The following is a 21,314-nucleotide window of genomic DNA, read 5'->3' on the forward strand; positions in this document are numbered from 1 at the left end:
TTGAGTGCGCATAAAGTGGCGTGAGAGCAGCTGCTCTGGAGGAGCGCAGCGGACCGCGAGAGCAGACGGGCTGTGTAAACTGTAGAGTGCGCGCGCTCAGCGGCAGGAGGCCTCCCCCGCTCCTCCTGACCGCCCGCCTGCACCTGCCTGGCCCCGCAGCTTCCTCCCACCGCGCGGCCGCGGGCTCCTAGCGCTCGGGCCGGCCGGCTCTCCAGCCTCCTGCCCTCCTCCCCGCATCATCCGCGCGGCGTCCCGGACGAGGGTGTCCGCGCTCCTGGAAACGAACCCACGGTGGCCGCGTTTGCAGCCCCAGAGCCAGCAGGGGGCCCCCGTCCCCGCGAGCTGTGAGCCTGCTGGCCGCCCCCGGGGAGGGAGCTCGGACACGCGTGCTGGACGTCGTTCCCAGGGCCTTTGCTGCCCACAGAGCCGGCCGCGGGTGAAGGTCCTGGCCACATCCTTCTTCCCGGGCTCCGCACGCTTCGTCTGGGAGAAGCGAGGGAGAGACTCCCGGGCTGGTCCGCGGCCGGTGCATCTGCTTGTTTGGGGCGCGACCCCCCGTGCGGGCCGCGCCGCCTCGGTCTGTCCCGTCCCGGGGCCTCGTTGGTTGCCCGGAGGTTCTCACAGGGTCCAGCTGCTGCTCCCGGTTTTCTCTTTTTACAGAACAAAGACTTGCTTTCTCAAGAAGAAAGCTTGGTGTTAAAAGTTTTTCAAACCTCTGAGGGGAGAGAGAGACACAGAGAGACAGAGAGGTCAGTGAGAGGGTGGGGACCTGGCCTTCAGGGTCTCAGGCCAGTTACCCACAGCAGATGGTCCTTGCGATTCCCGCCCTCTCCTCTGTGCTTCTGGGTTTAACCATTTCGTGAAGACTTCCAGAACCGGGCTCCACTAGCCTGCTACCCGAACGAGCATCCCCTTCATCACTAGGCTGACCTGTGGCCTTCCGGGAAGTCTCCAGGTGTGTTTCCTGAATGCAGGTGAGGGACCAGCGTCTGGAAACTCAGGGTGTGCTCTGATGTGGACCCGTGGGCTGCAAATGACCATCTGAGCAAGTGAGTCTCGGCTATACAAACAGTCGTTTGTTTCTTATAAATTGTTCCAAAAAGAAAACAGTATTTTTTAAAAATGAGCACTTTCAAAACCCTTGAGTGAGGCTGCGTACGGAGCGGCTGTGGCCGGGGCCCGTGGTGTGTTTTCCTTCTCCTCTGCTGCTTCTCGAGCGCCTTCCTGAGGGCCCCGGGCCGAGGCTAGAGGAGGTCAGTTCCAGGCTCAGCAGTGGCCTTTGCTCAGCTGCAGACCAAGCTCATGGGTAATTCAGGAAAAAAAAATTGACTCGGGTCATGCCTTGTGCCAGCCAGACCAAAAACCAAGATGACACAGTGATACCATCGGAATCCCAGCATGTGAAATAATTTTCATAATTGGGAGTTAGTGCTCGAGACACTAAAGTTGGAAACAACCCCAAAGAATCATTTTGCACTAAGTTTACTAGGGAGGATCATTTTTTGTGATTCCTCAGTGGTCCTAGCAATTATGTCTGTTGAAAGTACTGTGTTTCTCCTTTGCGAGGTTTGCAAATTTTGACCAACGGGCCTGGATAATAATTTTACACAAACCTTTTTAAAAAGTGCATTGATACATTTTTCGTTGCTCATTTGATGCACTATCACTTTAGGAAAGCGATTCCGGCTCTGTTTTCTGGTATCTGGGGCAACAAATGTGTGGATATATTGGAAAGAGGATTTGTTTGTATAGAAATACTTTGCCCGTGGCTTCGATCCCTCCCCGATGGAGCAGGCGTTTTGCACTTTGGTGTCTCTGTGGAGCAGCAGTTTGTCCATTCTAGTCAACTGCCTTGACTGCCTGGGCAAAGCCGTTTCCCAGCGGGTAAGACGGCCTCCCAGAGCCTCCTTCCACTCCGCCGACTTACCAGCCTGTAGCCTTCGTACATCATTTGTCAGCGTGACCACAGAGGGTTTGGGGCTTTAATTTGTGCATCTAAAAGGACGGGCAAAATTACCCATCTCCAAGGACCAAAGCAAGTCCACTCCCTTACTTGCAAAATTAGAGAAATGTCTGCTTTCAGTACATCAGATCCGCGGCCACGTTAGTTGTCTCTGTGTCTTTAGATTTTGCAAAAGGGAACTGAAATCCAGCAAGTCGTATTAGGAGACCGTTCAAAAAATGAACAAAAAAGCAAATGAAAACGACCCAGAAGGAGGTGCTGTACTTTTCACTCTGCGTTTTGTAGGCATAAGTCCCTTTTTTATAATTTGCAATCTTTTCTGAGAGGTGGTGGATTTTCAGTTCAGAGGCAAACAATATCATGACGAGACAGCCGCAGGAGCCTGCAACAGAGGAACAAACAAGATGTCGGGCAAATATTTCCTGACTGCAAGGGGCACAGAAGAGGGTCAGTGTGCAACCAAAGAAAGCCTTCTACCGTCATCCTCATTTGCATTCTTCTGCAAAAATATATCATTTCCAATTAGTTGTCATGAGCCTGATTCTCCAGCCAATGGGCGGTAGTGCCTGGGTGAGAAGATTTCGGAGGGGGTGGGTTGGGTAGAATGAGCTGATCTCACAGGGACTGAGAGACGATCCCCTTTGCGTGAGGAGAAGCCTGGATTGCTGGGCACCTTGAAAGCACCATGGTGGAATCAGGCCACAAAGCCGCCGCTGCTGTGATGTGGCTTCAAGAGAACCAATTTCTCTGAACTTCACAGCCTTGCAGGATAAATGCCAGTCATCTGGCCCCTGTGAAAGGGCTTAGGGCTCCCTTCAAAAGGATTGCCATGACTGCCCCCTCCTCCAGCTCCCACCTGGTCACAGATGCCCAGAGGAGTCCCTGAGCCGGGGGAGCCACGGGGAAGGTATAGACGCAGCGGCTACCTGTTCTCCTTGTTTGTAACAGGACTCGGGATTTTCACCTGGGCACGCGGCTGCCTTGAATAACGGCTACATCGTTTTGCTGAAAGTGGCAGGGATGTAGGGGCAGGAAAATTTCCTTGAAGGATGTGTGTTTTAGGGGCCTGCCCTTTCTTTCCCCATTCCTCCTCCCTGGAGCTGAAATATGGATGCGATGGCTGGAGCTCCAGCTGACATTCTGGACCAGGTGGCCTCAGAAATGGAAGCCATGAACTATGGAAAAACAAGAAAGAAGGAGTCTGGATCCCAGACACGTGGAGCCACCAGGCCAGCCCTGGACTTCAACCTCCAGGTTTTAACGTGAGAGAAAAATAAACACCAGTTTTGTTTAATCCACTGTTATTATTTTTTCCCTATTTATCACTCATTTATAGGCTAATTGTAACTGGTGCAGCTGTGGTTTGGGTGAGATCTCTGCGGGACAGGGGCACTCCAAGCTGAGTGATATGAGGCTTTGTGAAATTAGGCGATTTTAATCTCCAAGTCTCAATTTCCTTGTCTATAAAATGTGGATGATAGAGACGATGCGTGATTAGCATTTCGCTAATTAGAATTCACACATATAAATGCTTACTAATTGGTAGCTATTCCACTGGTTTTTATGTCTTCCTTTCTTCTTGAAAGTCCTTACCATAACCCCTTACCCACCTCCTCACCCCGAGAAAACCTGACTCCTTCAGGGAGGCAACCCCAGGAATGCGTGACAGCACCTGTTCCATGAATACCCTCCCATTAGGTTTATGACGCCCGTAGAAGGGGTTCTTGCTTTTTGTTCTTTAGTTACAGTTAATTCAAATACCTGGCAGCAGCAACATAGTGGCTTGAGTTCCCATTCGTTAATTCACTCATTCATGTATTCAATTAGACCATTACATGCAAAGCACCGGGACTGGGGAGATTTACACATTAAACAACATGCATATGGTTTCTGCTCTAGCAGAGTCTAACCGGGCAGGGAACATGTATAAAACAATTATTAACCAATCCCAGTGAGTGCAACGGTGAGCAGGCGTGGACAGCTGCTGCTGAGAACGGGCAGCATCCAGGAAGGTTCCCGGGAGGAAGCTGCAGGAAAAGTTAGTGGAACAAAGGGAGGCCGGACTGGATGGGGAGAGCGTTCTAGATACGTGGCGAGACAGTGCGAAGGATGCCTCATTCCTTTGCGAGACCGAGTTCAGATGGGGTGGACCTAGAGACTGGAGCCTGCGAGAGGGGGAGCAGGAAGGGCCACGTCACATTTTTTCTATTAGAATTCCATCCCATCAGCTTCATCATCATCCTAATACCACCCCCCCCAAATAATCAAATGATATAATTTTCTTGAAACTTCCCTTCCCACCAGCCTCAGAGCCGTGGTTGAGAATGTTCCTTTGTAAAATTTGTCAGCCTATTTTTGTATTCTGAGCTTAAAACCAGAGCTCTCCCCTGGCAAAACCGTATTATTCCATTATTGTCACATCCAACAAAAAAGCCGCAGTGCTGTTTTCTCTTTATCTTTTATCTGAAAATTGTGGAGAAAATGCCATTGCTTTAACCAGAGAGCCTTCTTTGTCGCAGGAGCTGGTGAATTTCCGACAGAAGCGAAACACTGTATTTCCTTGGCGCTTGAAAGGAAAATTCCAGCGCTGGTTTCCTTTTCAAGTTGTTAAATATTTTAAAGGTGCCACTTTGTTAAGGAGACAGCATGCAGCGAGCCTGCGTTTGCAGCCTGGAGGTGAAAGGCACTCGGGGCACCCGCAGCTTGGCCACAGCACATGGTGGAGTAGTTGTCAGAGTCAGAGCACAGAAACCCAGCCTGAGTCTCTGCCAACCCCTCGGCGACTGCTAAGAGATGTGGAGGGAAACAATTTGCTGTGAAGTTAGGCTAGTTTTGCTTTTCTCTGTTGATGGCTTTGAAAGAGACATGGGATCAAGGAAAACTACTTATGACTTATGGACCAACAAAATCACATGAAGAGTCTCTCTTTGTGGCCCGGCTGCTGGGACATGGAGAGAAGTGTGTAAGGAATGTGAGCAATGGTGAGAACAGGGCTTTGCAGTTTCCAGCATGACCCTTAGACTCCAGCAAGGGAGGTCCTGCTATGGGCCCCACATGTGGAGGGTCCTGCTCTCTCTCTCCTGGAGAGACACCCCCCCCCCACACACACACACACGCACAGGGGGAGGAATCCTTGAAGTCAGCGGGATGGGCCCATCTGGAGTCCCTGACACGCATTCTAGACCGTACCCCTGGGACCCGGGAATTCCCTCCCCCAACAACCCTGAGTGCGTTTCCAGGGCTGGCGTGGGCACCTCCCCTGGCTCAGCCCTCCAGAGGTGGACTCTGGCTGAGGCCCAGCCCTGAGGCCTGAGGGTGGCCAAGGAGCAGCTGTTTCGGGGGCATGATTGGAGCTCAGATACACAGTACAGTGTCCACATGCACACACTGGGACCTTTATGGTGTGGCTGGAATCAGGCATGGGCAGAGAAGTGGACAGACAGGGGCCAGCTCTCCTCCCATCACCACATTCAGGCACAGAATTCCCAGGCCTCAAGAATTCCAAACTTGAGGGGCAGGCCCGTGGCAGAGTGGTTCACTGGGGCAGCCCAGGGTTCACTGGTTCAGATCCTGGGTGTGGATGTCGCACTGCTCATCAGGCCATGCTGTGGCAGTGTCCCACATAGAAGAACTAGAAGGACCCACAACTAAGATATACAATTATGTACTGGGGCTTTGGGAAGGAAAAAAAGCAAAAAGGGGAAAAAAATGGGCTCAGGGCCAATCATCCTTACCAAAAAAAGCATTAAAAAAAAAGAATTCTAAATTTGAATCTGGCCTTCCAGCTCCTGATGGAGAGATGTTTGTCAAGGTGAACAGACAGAACACGTGTCTTGAATAGTTTATAACATTGACGTGTTTAGACACCCGGTATGTGGGCTGTCATTCACACTCCACCCACGGCTTCACGAATGTCAGCGTCAGGCCTGCACGCTGCCCTCTTCCTTTCCCCAGTTGCCCACGTACACCAGGAGCCATTTGGACAGATTGCCCACGTGTCTGTCCCTCTGACCCACCCCGATGCTGCTCACCAGAAAGGTTAGAGTCAGCTATGACTTGGGAAAACCTGCCAAGCCTGGCTCAAGCTCAAGTCTGGAATGCAACCAGGCACCGGCCCCAGGGTCTGCGGCCCAGGGTCTGCCTCAAAGACCAGCCACTCTCCTTTCACCAGTTTGATTTCCCACCATCTGGCTGGCACTGCCGTGGGTTTTTTTCTTTTAATGACTTTGATTACTGAGTTAATTTCTGACTGAATAGGATAGCTGAGTTATGAGCTGTCGCACTGTGAATTATCAGTCAATTAACAAACATTTGTAATGCGTAGACACTGCACCTCGTGACTCTCCTCCGGCAGCTGTGGCGCCTCTCGCCTCAGTCCTTACAGCATAGGGAATGAGCTAGAAGCCAGCAAGAAGCTGCTTCTTCACCCCTGGCTGTCCCCGAGGGGGAGGACCCTTTTATGGGTGGGCTCTTCTTGCCAGGATAAATCTGTGGGAGTCCAGGTACCATGCGTTTCCATAGAAATGTGTCCTCAAAGGTGGAAAAAAACCTCTGAAATATTCTCCTATTATCATTAAGGCTGTGTTTTGGGAAATAATAAATTAGAATTTCAATTCCGTGTAGAGTAATGGCCAACATTTCCAGAAAGCGAACACATCATCTTTAAAGCCCCTCATAGATGACAAATATGAGAGGCAGCCCATTTCCTCTGCAGAATGATAAGGTGATAATTTCCTTCTGTAAGGAGTGCTGCGAGATGATAAATGGGGGTGGGAAAGCCACAACTTTGCAGGTGTAGATGTGAATTTTCTCTGAAATTATGCAATCTCACTAGAAAGTCGATTACTAAAGGTCAGGTCGCCGGCAATGACTTCTTCCCCAGATGGGAGCAGTTCTGGCTCCATATTGCTCTAGAAACCAGTGCTACCATCTAGAAAAGGGGGAGGAGAAACAAAGCAAGTTAATACCTAAGAGTAGACTCTGCGGTCCTGATGGAGAGCATCTCAAAGAGCAGGGGTGGCTGAAGGAACGCCGCCCGCTGGGGTCGGCGATCTTTCCTCACCTTCTGCTAAGGTGAGTTGAAGGGTCACATCTAACTTCAGTTTTCCGAATGTCGTGTTAGTGAGAAGGATGATTTGTGTAAAGAAGAAATTGTCTGAAAGCACAATTTTTTTCCAATTTGAATTGATTTCCCGAAAACGAGAATGTCATTTGTGACCAGGAAGCGTGCAGAGCCACTTTTGTTTCATTAGTTTGCTCAGCAAATATTTATCAGGTGATTCCTGCGCTTTTCTGGGCACAGGGGACACAGCACCGAGCAGAATCCCTGTCTGCGCGCAGCCCTCAGCGGTGGGGGCCCTGGAGAGAGACCGTAAGGAGAGAAGTAACCACATTCATCGTCATGTTCATCAGAGAGCAACGTGCGCCAAGGAGAATACAGCCAGGAAGCGGGCTGGCGGGGGCCTCAGAGAGGAGACAGCCTCTTAGTGCCCCTTGAAGGAAGTCAGGGAGTCAGGGTGTGAGAAGGCAGATCTTTGAGGGGGAAAGCATTTTGGGCTGAGGGAACATCAAGTGCAAAGGAGGCAGGTGGTTTGAGCAGAGAGAGGAAGCGAGCCTGGCAGAGAGGAGTGGGAGGTGAGCCATGGGGGTGGTTTCTGGGGTCGGAGGGGTGGGTACCTCAAGCGGTGCTTTGGGCGTCATAGCAAGGACTTGCACTTCGACTCTAAATGAAACACAAGGGAAGACACACGGGCACATTCTGAACTGGACAGGAGGCTCTTTGTACCTGTGGTGAACAAAATTGAGCGTCTCCTTGCACAAGGTCATGGCTGGGCCCTGCGCAAATGAGTTAAACAGTCCTTCTCAGGCATCCTCGACGTGAGTAGCCTGGAGTGCATCTCTTATTCCATCTCTGCTCCTTCAGCTGCTGCCAGCCTATCAAAACAAAAGTCCTTGTCCATCGCTATCATGGGCTGGCTAATATTACTTCTCTTTTCCTTCCATGGCCTCCTTTCTAAAGTCTATGCTCAGAAACTAGTAGAATATTTTCCTTGTTGACTTTTCCCACCACCAATCCTATCCTTCCTGGGCTCTGTGGCTGTGATGCTGGACATCCCTGGATCTCCTTCTAGGACTCTGAACAACAGCTCCTCCATGAAGACTGAAGAGGAAACAAGACACAGACAGCTGTCACCGGCACTTGCAGAATAATATGCCCCAGACATGTCACAGAGGCGGGAGATTGCTAAGACCGAAACTGATCGCTGACATAAGCATTCCTCTATTTTTGTACTGTGCTTTGTTTCCCTGTCTTCACGTTCCATCTATGACTGTGCTAGTTTATGTTCCATACCATAGTATGGATGTATGATCATATGTAATGATCAGAATCAATTAGGCCCCAATTGGGAGCATCCTCCTTCTAAAGAAAGGCAGTCATTTTATTTGTATGCCTTGCTTGAGTAACTCATAACGTGATGCTGTATGTAAGAGAAGACATAACAAATACAATTTGCGATAATTCCACATTTTGGAGGCTTTCATCACTTCCAACTGGCCTGAACCAATGTGCTTATGTCATCCTCACAGAATACTCACTGAACTAGCTAGGAGGCCATTTGTCCATGGCGAGTCTTCCACCCAGCCTGCTCTCTTTTACATGCAGATCTGGGACTCTGCCATCAACTAGGAACCTTCTAGAAGGGAATATAGGAAGGCCTACGCTCATACATCAATGCTCCAGTGTGAAACCGGGAGTCCAGTTGCTTCTCTGCTCAGCGCCCTCTCTTTCTCCACCTTCTTAATTTGTGTACCTCTCTCTCTCTGCTACTATGTTAGAAACCTGAGGGAAATTTTCACCCCATTTTCTCCATTCTGCCTTCCCCTGCCACCTGCTCTCCCCTCCCATTTACTCTTTCGCAAAGCTCACTGTCACCAGTACTCTTGAAACAGCCCCTCCTCGTAGCCTCTGGGACACCACTGTCTCCTGGTTTTCCTTCCTCCTCTCTGGACACACCGAATCAGTGTCCTTTGCTGCCTCCTCCTCCTCAGCCCCAAAATTACCTGCTGACGTCCTTCAGGGATTGGTCCTAGGCCAATTTTTCTCTATCTACATCCTCTCCCTAGATGATCTCATCCATTTTCATTGCTTTAAATAATATCTATATCCTGACAACTCCTAAATTTATGTCTTTCGTCTAGACCTCTTCTCTGAGCTCCAGACTCATATATCCTACTGTCTACTTGACATCTCCACTTGGACATCTCACGGGATCTCAAACTTGACATGCCCCAAATAGAACACTGATTTCCAGTGCTAAGCTCCTCTCTCCACCTCTTTTTTGCCCTAAACTCTAAGTTTGTTCCTCCCCTTGTCTTATTCATCTTGGTTAATGCCACCACTACCTAATTGCTTAAACTACCTGCAAAACATTTTGGATCTACTTTCAAAGTCTTTTTAGAATCCATTCATTTCTCTCCATCTGCAATGCAACAGCCTAGTTTTTTACCAGACATTGTTTAAAAGGTAAATCAGCTCTCTGACACCTTTTTAAAGCCTTTCCCTAGCTTCTCATTGCATTTAGAATCAATTCTGAAAGACTTACTGTGGCTCCTGAGGTCTGACATTAACTGGCCTCGACTGATCTCTCTAATGTAGTTTTTTCCTGCCATTCCCCTCACTGCCCACCTCCAGCCACATGGGCCTTCTTTCCGTTCTGACAGCAAGCCGCGCTCTTTCCCTGGAGTCTCCCCGTGATTTCTCCTCTCCTCTCCTTGGTGTCTGTAGAACTCGGCTGCCGGGAGTAGCCTTCGCTGACACTACACTGAAGCCCCCTCTCCCCTTCCCCTTCATTCTCTCCCACCGTGGCCTGCTTATCACTCTTACTGCAGTTAGCGTGATCTTTAGTTACTTACGTCCAGTTTTGTTCAACTCTCCCACTGGACAGTAGGCTCCGCTAAAGCAGGACTGTGGGCCTGACTGTGATGTCACCAGAGCTATTATGGTGGCAGGCACAGGGTGGCACTCAGTCAGCTTGTGGAAGGAACGAAATGGATGCGCCTGCGTCAGTGGGTCTCAATGCTGGTCACACATCAGAATTACCCAAAAGAGCTTAAAAAGAATACCAGTGGCCAGGTCCCTCCCAGAGACTCCAATGTAATGAGTGTGGTGAGGGGCCTGGTATTGGTACGTTTAGAAAGCTCTTCCGGTGATTCCAAGGTACAGTCTGGGAAGAGAATGACTGTCCAAGATGAACTACGGGGACTGTTCAGGTGTTACTGAAATCCTAACTTGGGGAAAGATTTCTCAGACCTCGTTTATAATTGACAAGATGAAAAAGAGCTAATTAACTGACTTGCATGGGTTTCACGGAACAAAGAGAGTGGTCAGAAATGGGACAAGAAGAAGGCTGAGGAACACGATGAGCCAAACTGGAGGCCATGAGAAGCAGAAGGAACGTCCATTCCCTGAGGGCCACAGGACATTAGGTCATGGCATGAGCAGCTATGGGGACTGACCCCACTGGGGGCCTAATCCAAAGGTTTGTTCCCTTTCCTTGTCTGTCTCCAGGGTCTGGCACGCGCCCCATCAGGAGACATCAGGAGATGCTCCTGGCGTTGTTACCCTGGGCAGTGTGGAGGTCCCGGTAGTCAACCAGGAAGACTGCTCTCCCTTCCCTTCTCCCCGTCCTCATGCCTCAGGAGACCAAGCCTTGGGGTCCCCCAAGCAGGGAAGTAGACACTTGAAGAAATGGCCCTGGAATGATCCGCACCAGGAAAGGGGGAATCTTGGGAACCCCAGGGGTGAGTGGGAGGAAGAGGAAGGGGGTCGAAGGAGGAAAGAGCTTTCTCGCTGACTTGCGGGAGGTCAGCTGGGCAGAGAGGCAGCAGAGGGAACTCGGGGCAAGAGAGCTGCCCTCGGGGTCTTAGTGGAATGTGACTCACGCTGGGCTGAGGACCTCCTGACCCAGGCTCTGGCCTCGAGTGTGTGGCTTACTGGCTCACAGCTAGACTGTTTGTGACAAGGTCTGTGACCCCTGACCCACCCACAATCGGGCTTCAGAGCTGGAGTCCCCACGAATATTGCTGCTTCAGAGAAACACTGGAAAACTCCAGGCCCTCTGGATACTGCAGGTAGATTGAAGAGGATGAGGTGTCTGCGATTCCAGAGTGACCTGATTGCCCCAGAGGTCACAAACCATGAGTCTATCTGACCCTCAAACAGGTTTTGTTGTCATGCAGTTTTTAAAAAGTTATTGAGAATTTTGGTATTTAAAAATTTTGGATTTGGGGCTTTAAAAAAAACTGAATAACCTGGAAACACTGCAAGACGCAGATCTGGAGCTGGCTCCTTCTCCCCCGTCCTCCTTCCCTCACCCACAGGCCTTCATTGAGCACCCCCTTTTGCAACCAGTTCAAAGGTGAAGGAGGCATAGTGTGAGCATGGGTCTGCACCCACATACATCTGCGTGCTCAGCTTTTCCTCGCATTAGCCTTGGCCGAAGGCCGAGATAAGCTCCGGGACTTGGATTAAATTCTGCATTCTCTGAGTCATCTTGCTTTTCAAATACCGTTAGTTTCGTAGTCCGTTAGAACTGTCAAATAATTTGTCTTCCAAATAGGCGGCTGTGAGTTGCATTCAGATGCCAGAGTGCGAGACGGCTGTGCCAGTTAGGAAGCTGTTGTGTTTCGGCTTCAACCAGCTTTTCTTTTCTCTGCTTTGTGATGCTGGGTCAAGACTCCCCAGACTCTCGTTCTGCCTTGTCAGCTGCTTCCCCTCAGGCTCTGCCAAGAGCGAGCCCCAGAGAGGCAGAGGCAGGCCCCGGGGAGGGTCTGCTCCTCCTACTTTGCCACGGGCATCGGGCATCGTGCTTTTCCCACAGCAGCAGGTGGGGCGTTGTTCCCAGGCCCTTTCCACAAGCCCCAGCCGCCTTGTGGTGTCCTGCTGTCCCGCGACAGTTCCATCTCCTCCAGGTGCAGTGCCACCTCCTCAAAGGTCTGGCAACTCCAAACTCTTCCCTTGGTCCTCAAAGCCCTGGGGAAGGTAGCCGCTCTCTGAGATCACCATCTTGGAGTTGCTGCGGGGTCTCCTCGTTTGTTTGGTCCTCCAACACCTGCTGAATCCATTCCCTGTGGCCCCGGCTCTCAAACTGGAGCTTGCATCAGAATCACCTGGAAGCCGTGTTGAAACACAGTTTGCAGGTCCACCCAGAGAGTTTCTGCTTTAGTGGGTCCGGGGTGAGGCCGGAGGATCTGCTTCCCATCAAGGTCCCAGGTGGTGTAGATGCTGCTGGTCTGGGGACCTCGCTTTAAGAGCTGCTGCTGAACACAATATTCCTTCTGTTAAGTAGTGTGTCTTCTGTCTACAAGTGGGCCCCTGATGGATTCAAGAGCCTTCATGGAAACAGCACACAGCGCAGATCCACCAGTTTGGTATGGTATGTTGGGTTGGCGGAAGAAATCCCACAGTCAACTTGGACCTTCCCATGAGATGAATTGCTGTCGCTGTCTGTCTATCCACACCCTGCACCTCTGCTATCACTCCTGTGCCCTGACTGCAAAGCCCTTGGCCTTCCGTGACGACAGCCATCACGTCTCTCTGGCTGGCGTCCCACCACCTCTCTGGGCCCACTCTGCTAATTCCATCCACTTGAATTCTATTTCTCTAACTTGCACTGTCTAAGTGACCAAGTTAACAACTCTTTCTGGGCTTTTTCAAGTCAACGAATATGTATTGAATGGTTCACTGTGTGCAGAACCTCATGCTGGATGCTTCGCTGGAGATACAAAGATGAGAAAGACTCTGCCCTCGTAGTGGAATCATGTCTGCACATTTGAAAACTGCATTGTTGGCTTGGGAAAGACATGGAGAAATACTCACAGAGCCCCCACTAGAGAGAACCACTGGCTGGGCGGGTCATCTGATGAGCAAGCTGTAGATGGGGGAGACCCCCAGCAGTGTGCTCTGGTAACATGGATGGAGGCTATCCTGCCTTCTAAGATGGTGAGTCCCTGTTAGCCATGAGGCTCTGTTTTACACACAGGGAGCTATGCAAGTCTGTGGCTGGAGCTGAGGAGTGTGTGTGGTGGGGGATGAGGAAGGGAGGGGTGTCAAGAGAAAGAAGGGGCCTGGGCCTGGTGGCCAGCAGCCAAAGGGCCACTTCAGAGAAGGAAACAGCCTAATGCGGATCTGCACCCACTGCCTGCTGGTGTGAGTTGTAATCTTTCTCATACCTCTATGAACTCATTAATAAAAGTACTTGCTTCCTGTATTGACTCCTTTTGCAAGTTTGGAGTGGGGTGAAGTCAGAGACCTCCTAAAGAAGGACGGCGACACGTGAGTTCTGTCAATATGTTTGATTTTCTCATCTTTCTCTTTCTCCTCCTTATAAATATATCCGGAGCAGCCTGTGGTGCTGACGGATTTTACGTTCCTTTCCATCAGCCCCGGTTATTGAGCAGCACCTGTCTATTGATGAGCTGGTTCCTGGGTTTCGAGATTTCCTTGCCCAGATGCGCCTGCCATGAGGCTGCACAGAGTCCCTGCGCGCCCCAATGCGGCAACTCGTGTGGGCGCAACACTGGCCCTTTACTCTTTTTTAATGATTTTCGTTTATTTTTCTGATCATGAATAAACAAGTGCACATTACTGAGCATTTGGAAATATTACAAAGTATGAGGAAAAATGGAAATCATCCATAATTTCACTGCTCAGAGATTACTACTACCAACAGAATGAACTCTCTCTATATATGTGTATATATGTGTGTGTATGTATTTATGCATATTGTATATAATGGAGAGATTGTATTTATATATTTTCTCTCTATTTATACATATATTTAATCAAATTGGGTTCATGTTTATAAAATCCTATATACTACTTTTTTGATACAAGCATTTATCCTTTGATTACATCTTCTTCAAAAATATAACTTAATGTCAGCATTATATTCATTTGTGTAGACTACCATAATGTATTGATTGGATTCCCTACTGTTGGACAGTTATATTTTCCTCCACTTTTTCTATTACAAGCAATGCTACAGAGAGCAGCCACATGTGTGTACTGTAACTTTGCATGTGGGCACCAATCTTTTGACACGTTGAAAAGCACATTTGTCTTCAGAGGTAGAATTTTGTCCTCACCTGAAATGAAACTCAGAAGATACAACCCTGGTGGGCCGTGCAGAGTTTCAAAGGGCTTTCCAAAGGCGTTGTACATGAAGAAGGCTGTCCCCACCATGGTGACAACAACGAGGATCACGGAGAAGAGAAGGACATTGACGTGGATGCTCACTGGAATCACTTTGAGCAAATCCGGGAAAACTGAAGATAAAACAAAGATGAGAAGAGATTTCATTAGCGGTCGTCTGCAAGGGTGATTTAAAAAGTTAAATCCCTCTTTTTTTAACCTCAAATATCACTAAAATCCTTCAGATGAATACATTCTCACTTACTAATTTACAAGGGATTTACGAAAAGGTTTAAACATGGGATTATTTTATAAAACTTCCAGTAAAAACTGGCAAAGGAGAGATTTGAGGGAATTTTTCTTCTGTCCTTGGTCATATGTAATTACTTAAATAAACAAGGGCTGGCTTTATAATCAAAAACTACATATTGATGACCAAACTTTTAATGACATTGCCGGGTAGTCATCTTTTTTTTTAATGTCTTAACTTGTGATGACATCTTCAGTTTGGGTTTATCTGGGAGAGTTTAAATATCAGGAGGTTTTTATATTTCCTTTCCTACAAAAAAAGTTGTTTCTAGTCTACACTAAGATTAAAGAATGGGGTATTTTCAGTCAACTTCAATATTTTGATGTAGCACAAGCTGTGGGGAAAATAATTGCTGGTGATACAGGAAATATTTTCCGTTCAGAAAACACACCAAATCTATTTCTAGATTTTGTGTTCAGGGCAAGTTTTTCTTGTTTGCAGAGGAAATGAAATACTTTATCACTGTGGGGTTTCTCTTATTTGGTGAGGCATCAGCGTGCTTGGCATCAGCAAACATGGCAAGACCACTCTGGGAAGTTTAGTTCAGTCCATTGTAGTTTTCCAAACATTTATCAAGTACTTTATTTTTTGAGCACCACCTATGTTCTAGGTGCTGGAAATAGAAAACAAGCTAGACAAGGTCCCTGTTGTCTTGCGGACTTTATAACCTGACGGGAATAGATGGACAAGCAAACAAACAAACAAGTGCAAAGCTTCCTGGCAAAGACGGCACCATCAACTGGTTCCTCCTTTTACACACATGTCACTTTCCCTTTAAGAAGTCGAATTTGCTCCTCAGTCCCCTTGAACCTGGGCTGGCCTGTGACTGCTCTGACCTCTTGAATATGGCAGCAGAAGCACACCGTGCCAGCTCCAGGCCTAGCCGATAAGAGGACCAGCCGCTTCCGTTTCTCTTGGCGGCTTGAGCCGCCCTCAGGAAGTCCAGCTACGGTGCTGGGGAGAGAGGCCACCGGAGGAGCACCTGACCTGGGAGGGAGGAGGCTGGGATGCCCAGCCCAGAATGGCCCCTGGGTGCCTCCAACCCCAGCAGCTATTTAACTGCAGCGGAGGAGAAAGCCAGTCAAGAACTGCCCAGGGCAGCTCATAGTTTCATTTTCAGCCCTGAGTTTGGGGGCTAGTATGTGGTCACAATAAGACACTTTTGGAGCCATAATGCTGTGGAGAAGTAAAACAGGGGGAGGGGATTTTGAGTGACGGGATGATGATGAGGCGGTCAGGAGAGTGACAGCCGAGCTGACACCTGACTGTTGAGAAGGAGGTGACCGTACAGAGCTCTGGGGAAGAGGATCCCGGGGAAGAGGAGCACAGCCAGGGCAGGAGTGAGCCCGTGAGCTGGAGCGTGAGGGCAGGCGGAGGAGCGCTGTGCTCCCTGGGAGCAGATCCTTGCACCCGCTCGTCCTGGTCTGCTGACTGTGGCGCAGAGCTGCGTTTAATTCTACATTCCTTTGGAAGCCACTGGAGGATTTTAAGTAGAAGGATACAATCTCTTTCCTGATGTAGAGAGATCATTCTGATCTGGCTGCTGAGCAGTGAGTATGAGGGTGGGGGGTAGGAGGCAAGTGGGGTGTTGGGGAGACCTGCAGGGGCTATTTCCAGTGGCAGGAGATGGGGCCTGGCCTAAGGCGGTCGTAGTGAGAGCTTGTCAGATATGGAGTATATCTTGGAGGTAGAAGACAGGACTTGTTGGAAGAAAGGACTCAAGGATAACTCCTAGACTGTTGGCCTGAGCAACTGAATCAATGGTGATGCCTGGACGGAGGCTTAGGTGCCTCTGTGGTCCCCCCCTAGTCCCAGCCCTGGTTCTTAAAGCCAGGGGAATAGCTATCACCTGTGGAGAAGCTGTGGCCAGAGGAACAGAGAGCCCAGGGAGGAAGCCTGGGGCTCCCCCACGTTTACCTGCACAGAAGAGCGGAGAGGCCGGCCAAGGAGACTGGGATAGGGAGCTTGTGAGTGAGGAGCAAACCCATGAGTGGGACAGCAGGAAGCCAAGGGAAGAGCATGTTCCAAGGAGGAGGGAAGTGGTCAGCTGCACAAATGCATGTCCTGCGGCCACAAGGCTCTGCTCCTGATCATGCGTCAGAGGGCGATGGGTGAGGGAGCTGCACTGGTTCAGAACAAACCCTTCAGCACTGCTAGATATGTATGTGCATAAAATGTGCTTAGTGCCCCCAGATGCGGAGCACCCCTCGCTGAGTACAGACAGGGGCATTCGTATCCTGATGGTGTCCACTCGGTGTCCTCCCTCAGTGTCCTCACTCAGAGTCACGGGCAGGTCATTTGACTGCTGAGGTTTAGTTGCACTGTATTTTCTTTATCTTCTCACAGTAAAAGAAATGCACATTAAAACTATGAGATACCATTTTCAACAAACCATATTTACAAAGATCAAAGCATGCAGCAATATTCTGCACCAGCTAGGGCGTGGGGAAATGGGGACCCTTGTGCAGTTTTCTTGGGAGTGTAAATTGGTACAATTTCCTTCGAAGCTGTTAGGTAATACCAACGAAGAATTAAAATGCACATATCCTTTAGCTCAGCAATTTTATTTTCAGCAGTATATCCTATGGATATTTTTGCACATGAATTGAATAAAATATTACAAGGATATTCATTGAAGCATTTTTTTTGGTAAAAGCAAAACATTGGAAGTAACATACATGTCTATCAGTATGACATCCATACAATGAACATGTCTACGATTATAAACAATGAAGTGAATCAATTCAATGAAGTGATGGAATTATCATCAACAGGTGATGTTAGATGAATAGCACAAAGCAAACAAAGAGAAATGTGCATCATTCTATCATTTGGGGAAAAGCCAAAGGGGAACGTAGGCAATAACAAACTATAATTTAAGTACCGTACTTATCTGATTTAATTCTCTCAACAACCCCATGAGATAGATACTGCTATTAATCCCACTTACCAGAGGAGAAAAACTGGCCCCCAGAGGTGATGTCACCTGCCCAAGGTTTACACTCAGTAAGTGGCAAAGTGGAGATTTGAACTCATGTCTTAGCTTTTGCCCACCATGCTACAGCAGCCTCAGGAACAGGCATGCTTGTCTAGGCAGAGGCTATTTCTAGAAGGCTCCGTGTGGAACTGGTAACATTGCTTCTGGGGAGGGAGACTGAGGGCTGCTTCATTTGTCCCTTTTAGTTCTGTTTGGAAAAATGTTTTTTTGCTGTCCTGCAAGTGTTATCTATTCTATGAATACATAAATACTTTAAAAAAATAATTGAAAGAATAAATGAGTGCGTAAAAAATTCCTGTGACTGTTTTAGATTAAAAGAGACTTAAGAGACTTATTAACCAAATGCAATGTATGAACATTGTTTGTGATTTGAACAAACCATTTATAAAAGACGTTTTTGAGATAACCAAGGAAAACTGACCACGGGCTGGGTAGTAGATGATATTACGTAACTATTATTGATTTTGTTGGTTATGTTAATGGTATTGTTGTTGTGTTTTTAAAAGTCCTCATCAATTAGAAATGATATGGATAGGGGGCTGACCTCGTGGCTGAGTGGTTAAGTTTGCGCGCTCTGCTTCGGCAGCCCAGCGTTGGCAGGTTCGGATCTGGGGTGTGGACGTAGCACTGCTCGTCAAGCCAGGCTGGGGCAGCGTCCCACAGGAAGTAGAGGAAGACTGGCACAGATGTTAACTCAGCGACAGTCTTCCTCAAGCAAAAAGAGGAAGATTGGCAACAGATGCTAGCTCAGGGCCAATCTTCCTCACAAAAACAAATTGATGTTAATAAAATATTTCTTTAAAAAAAAAGAAATGATATGGATGGATGGGTGGGTGGATGGATAGATAGATAGATAGATAGATAGATAGAGATAAAAAGAATTCCTCAGCTCCATTTGGAAGAGTAGGGTAGTGGCAATGTGGATGTTCGAGTTCACAGGTGCTAAGCCTCTGTCGTCAGTGACCGCAGTGGTCCCCTCTGCCCGTGTTCTTGGGGCACAGAGTGAACCAGCTAGTCTTGCACTACGATCTCCTGCCCTCCGAAGCTTCCAGCTGCTGAGACAGCTCAGTTGATCCAACTGCTGTTCTTGACTCCATCCGCTGCTCACTTGGTTTTTACCAGCAGTTATCAACAAACCTGCTTCCGTCTATCTCCCCACCTGCAGAAGAGGTGGCAACATTTTCGTCTCTGATAGGGTAGCTAGGTGAAGGCTGTCTGAAAATTGAGGGTTGTAACCAAATTGAAAAAAGTTGCGCCGATTTGCCTCCTGGAAAGAAAAGCCAGAAGCTAGAATAAATTGGCATGTGGAGCATTTTAATTCTTATGAAGTCTCTTAGAATTCCCACTCTTGTGAGAAAGTCACCTGGCAGAGCACTAATCCTGCATGTTACACTTAGATTTTAACAAGTTTCCTCTTTGATGAGAATTCCGTGAGTCTGTAAGGACCGACCAGAACTCTGGCAACAACTGTCCATTTTTCAACCAGCACTAACAGGACTTCTCCTTGGCTGAAGCTGAGCGCAGACCACTCACATTAATATTGGGAGACGTCACTTTAATGTATTGGATACCGTGTATGGTAGGAGGTGGATTTGTTTGGTCTTTTAGGTTTAGGACGACAACAGAGAAAAAGGATTTGAACTTTTTGATCTTCGGAGGGGCTGTCATTAACCCAGCAGTCACTTCTAACTTCTAGAAATTACTTGATTAGCTGTTGACAAGTGAAAGGGAGTTACTTATTACAATGGGCAGCTGATGCCCACTAGCAGCACAGGCCCGGTCTGCGCGTTCATGGTTACTCTCCCTCTTTCATTCTCTCATCACTGATTTCCTCCACGCTGACTGAGTCAGTGGCTCCAGGTCTCCTCATCTCTAACCCGGTTCAAGACCCTAATTGTCCTTCTTCTCTCTCCATTGTTGCATCACCAAACTTCTTCAAGTAACACTAAGAAGAATAAATGTAACAGCCAAAAATTATATAGCATTTGCTGTATTCCAGGTACTTTATATACATTATATCAATTAAACTATGTTTTAATACAACTAAATTAAAGCATAAGTTACAGTTAGAGATTTAAACTTTTCAATTCTTACAATAATACAGGAAGGTAGTGTTTTATCCCCAATGTATAGATGAAAAAACCCTGAGTCACAGAGAAGTTAAGTAACTTGCCTGAAGTCACACAGTGGCATTGCTGCCTTTGCTTTTTACTGCCCTCCCCTGTTTAAGATTAAAGTAAAATTAACACAGTAGCAATTCTCTCTTTTTATGTATAGTTCTGTGAGTTGTGACATCCGCATACAGTGCACAATCAAGATGCAGAACAATTCCACCATTCCGAAAACTGCCCGTTTCCCCTCCGTAGTCAGCCCATCCCCCACCCCAGCTCCTGTGTGTGTGACTTTCTAAGAAATGAAGTGGCTGTCCCATTTCACCTTCCCACCAGCAATGTCTGAGAGTCACAGTTGTTCCACATTCTTGCTGGCACTTGGCAGGTTTTTAAAAATGGTAGCTATTTGATGGGTGTGTAGTTTATCTCATTGTAGTTGTAATTTGCATTTGCCAAATGACTAATAATGTTGAGCATCTTTTTGTGAGTTTCTTTCTGTGTGTTTATTTGCCTTCCATATATCTTTTTTGGTGAAGTGTCTGTTCGTATCTTTTGTGTTTTTTTATTGGATTTTTTATCATTATTATTGCATTTTGAGAATTCTTTAAGCATGCTGGATACAAGCCCCTTATCAGATAACTAATTCACAAATATTTTCTCTGAGTATCTGGCTTGTCTTTTCAGTCTCTTATCAGTGTCTTTTGGAGAGCAGTTCTTATTTTTATGAAGTTCGATTTATCAATTTTTTCTTTTATGTATCACGTTTTGCACGTCAAATCTAAGAAGTCTTTGCCTAATGCAAGGTCACAAATATTTCTCCTATGTTTTTCTTCTAGAAGTTTTTCAGTTTTAGGTTTCCACTGAAGTCTATGATCCATTTTGAGTTGTCTTTCATATATTGCCAAGGTTAATTAATTTTTTTGGCTATGGATATCCAGTTGTTTCAGTACTTAAAAAGCTGAACACAGACTAAACATAGGACCCAGCAATCTCATTCCCAGATATTTGTCTAAGAGAATTAAAAACGTATGTCCACACAAAAATCTGCCTGCAAATGTTTACAGTGGCTTTATTCATATTCCCCCCAAACTGGAAGCACCTTAAATATCCATCCATTGATGATGGATAAACAAGCTGCGGCCGACGCATAGAATAAAACCCTACTCGGTAATGAACAGGAACAGACTGTCGGTACACACAATAATATGGGCGGATCTGAAATGCGTTATGCTAACTGGAAGTGACCAGACTCAAAAGGCTGCATGTTGTATGATTCCACGTGTACGACATTCTGCGAAAAGCAAAAGGATAAGGACAGAAAGCAGATCAGTGGTTGCCCAAGGTTGGCAGTGGGGAGGAGGTTGACTACAAGGGGCATGATGGAAACTTTGGGGGTGATGGGGTGTTCTGTATCTTGATTGTGGTGGTATTTACATGCCTCTATGCATTCGTCAAAATTCACAGACCTGTACACCTAAAAAGGGTGAATTTTACTGTGTGTAAATTATACCTCAGTAAATCAGACTGAAAACACGAAAGAGGAGGAGGAACAAGGTCTGGAATGAGCAGGGTCTTCCGGCTGTGAGAGACCTGCAGCAGAGGAGACCACTTGCATGCAGGAAGGAAGAGCGTCATGAAGAAGAAAAGAGCAGTGGGCGAGAGTCAGGCCCCAGGTTCTAGTCCACTGTGTGACCCTGAGCAGATTGATGGGTCCCTGGTTCCCTCTGTAAAATGAGGGT

The 21,314-nt window shown here is 47.7% G+C and overlaps 1 protein-coding gene across 1 annotated transcript in view; it reads right to left on the bottom strand.

The window, feature by feature from the left end:
* Nucleotides 1-2,079: 2,079 nt before the first annotated feature.
* Nucleotides 2,080-21,314, bottom strand: part of CLRN1 (clarin 1) — a 35,630-nt gene continuing 16,395 nt past the window's right edge. Inside the window, exons 2-3 of the mRNA XM_046652703.1 lie at nucleotides 14,111-14,290; nucleotides 2,080-2,345 (exon numbers count right to left, since the gene is read on the bottom strand). Of these exons, the coding sequence (XP_046508659.1) occupies nucleotides 2,080-2,345; nucleotides 14,111-14,290 (446 nt within the window). The remainder of the gene's footprint in view (nucleotides 2,346-14,110; nucleotides 14,291-21,314) is intronic.

This window comes from Equus quagga, chromosome 1 (genome assembly GCF_021613505.1).
Source record: "Equus quagga isolate Etosha38 chromosome 1, UCLA_HA_Equagga_1.0, whole genome shotgun sequence".
NCBI lineage: Eukaryota > Metazoa > Chordata > Mammalia > Perissodactyla > Equidae > Equus > Equus quagga.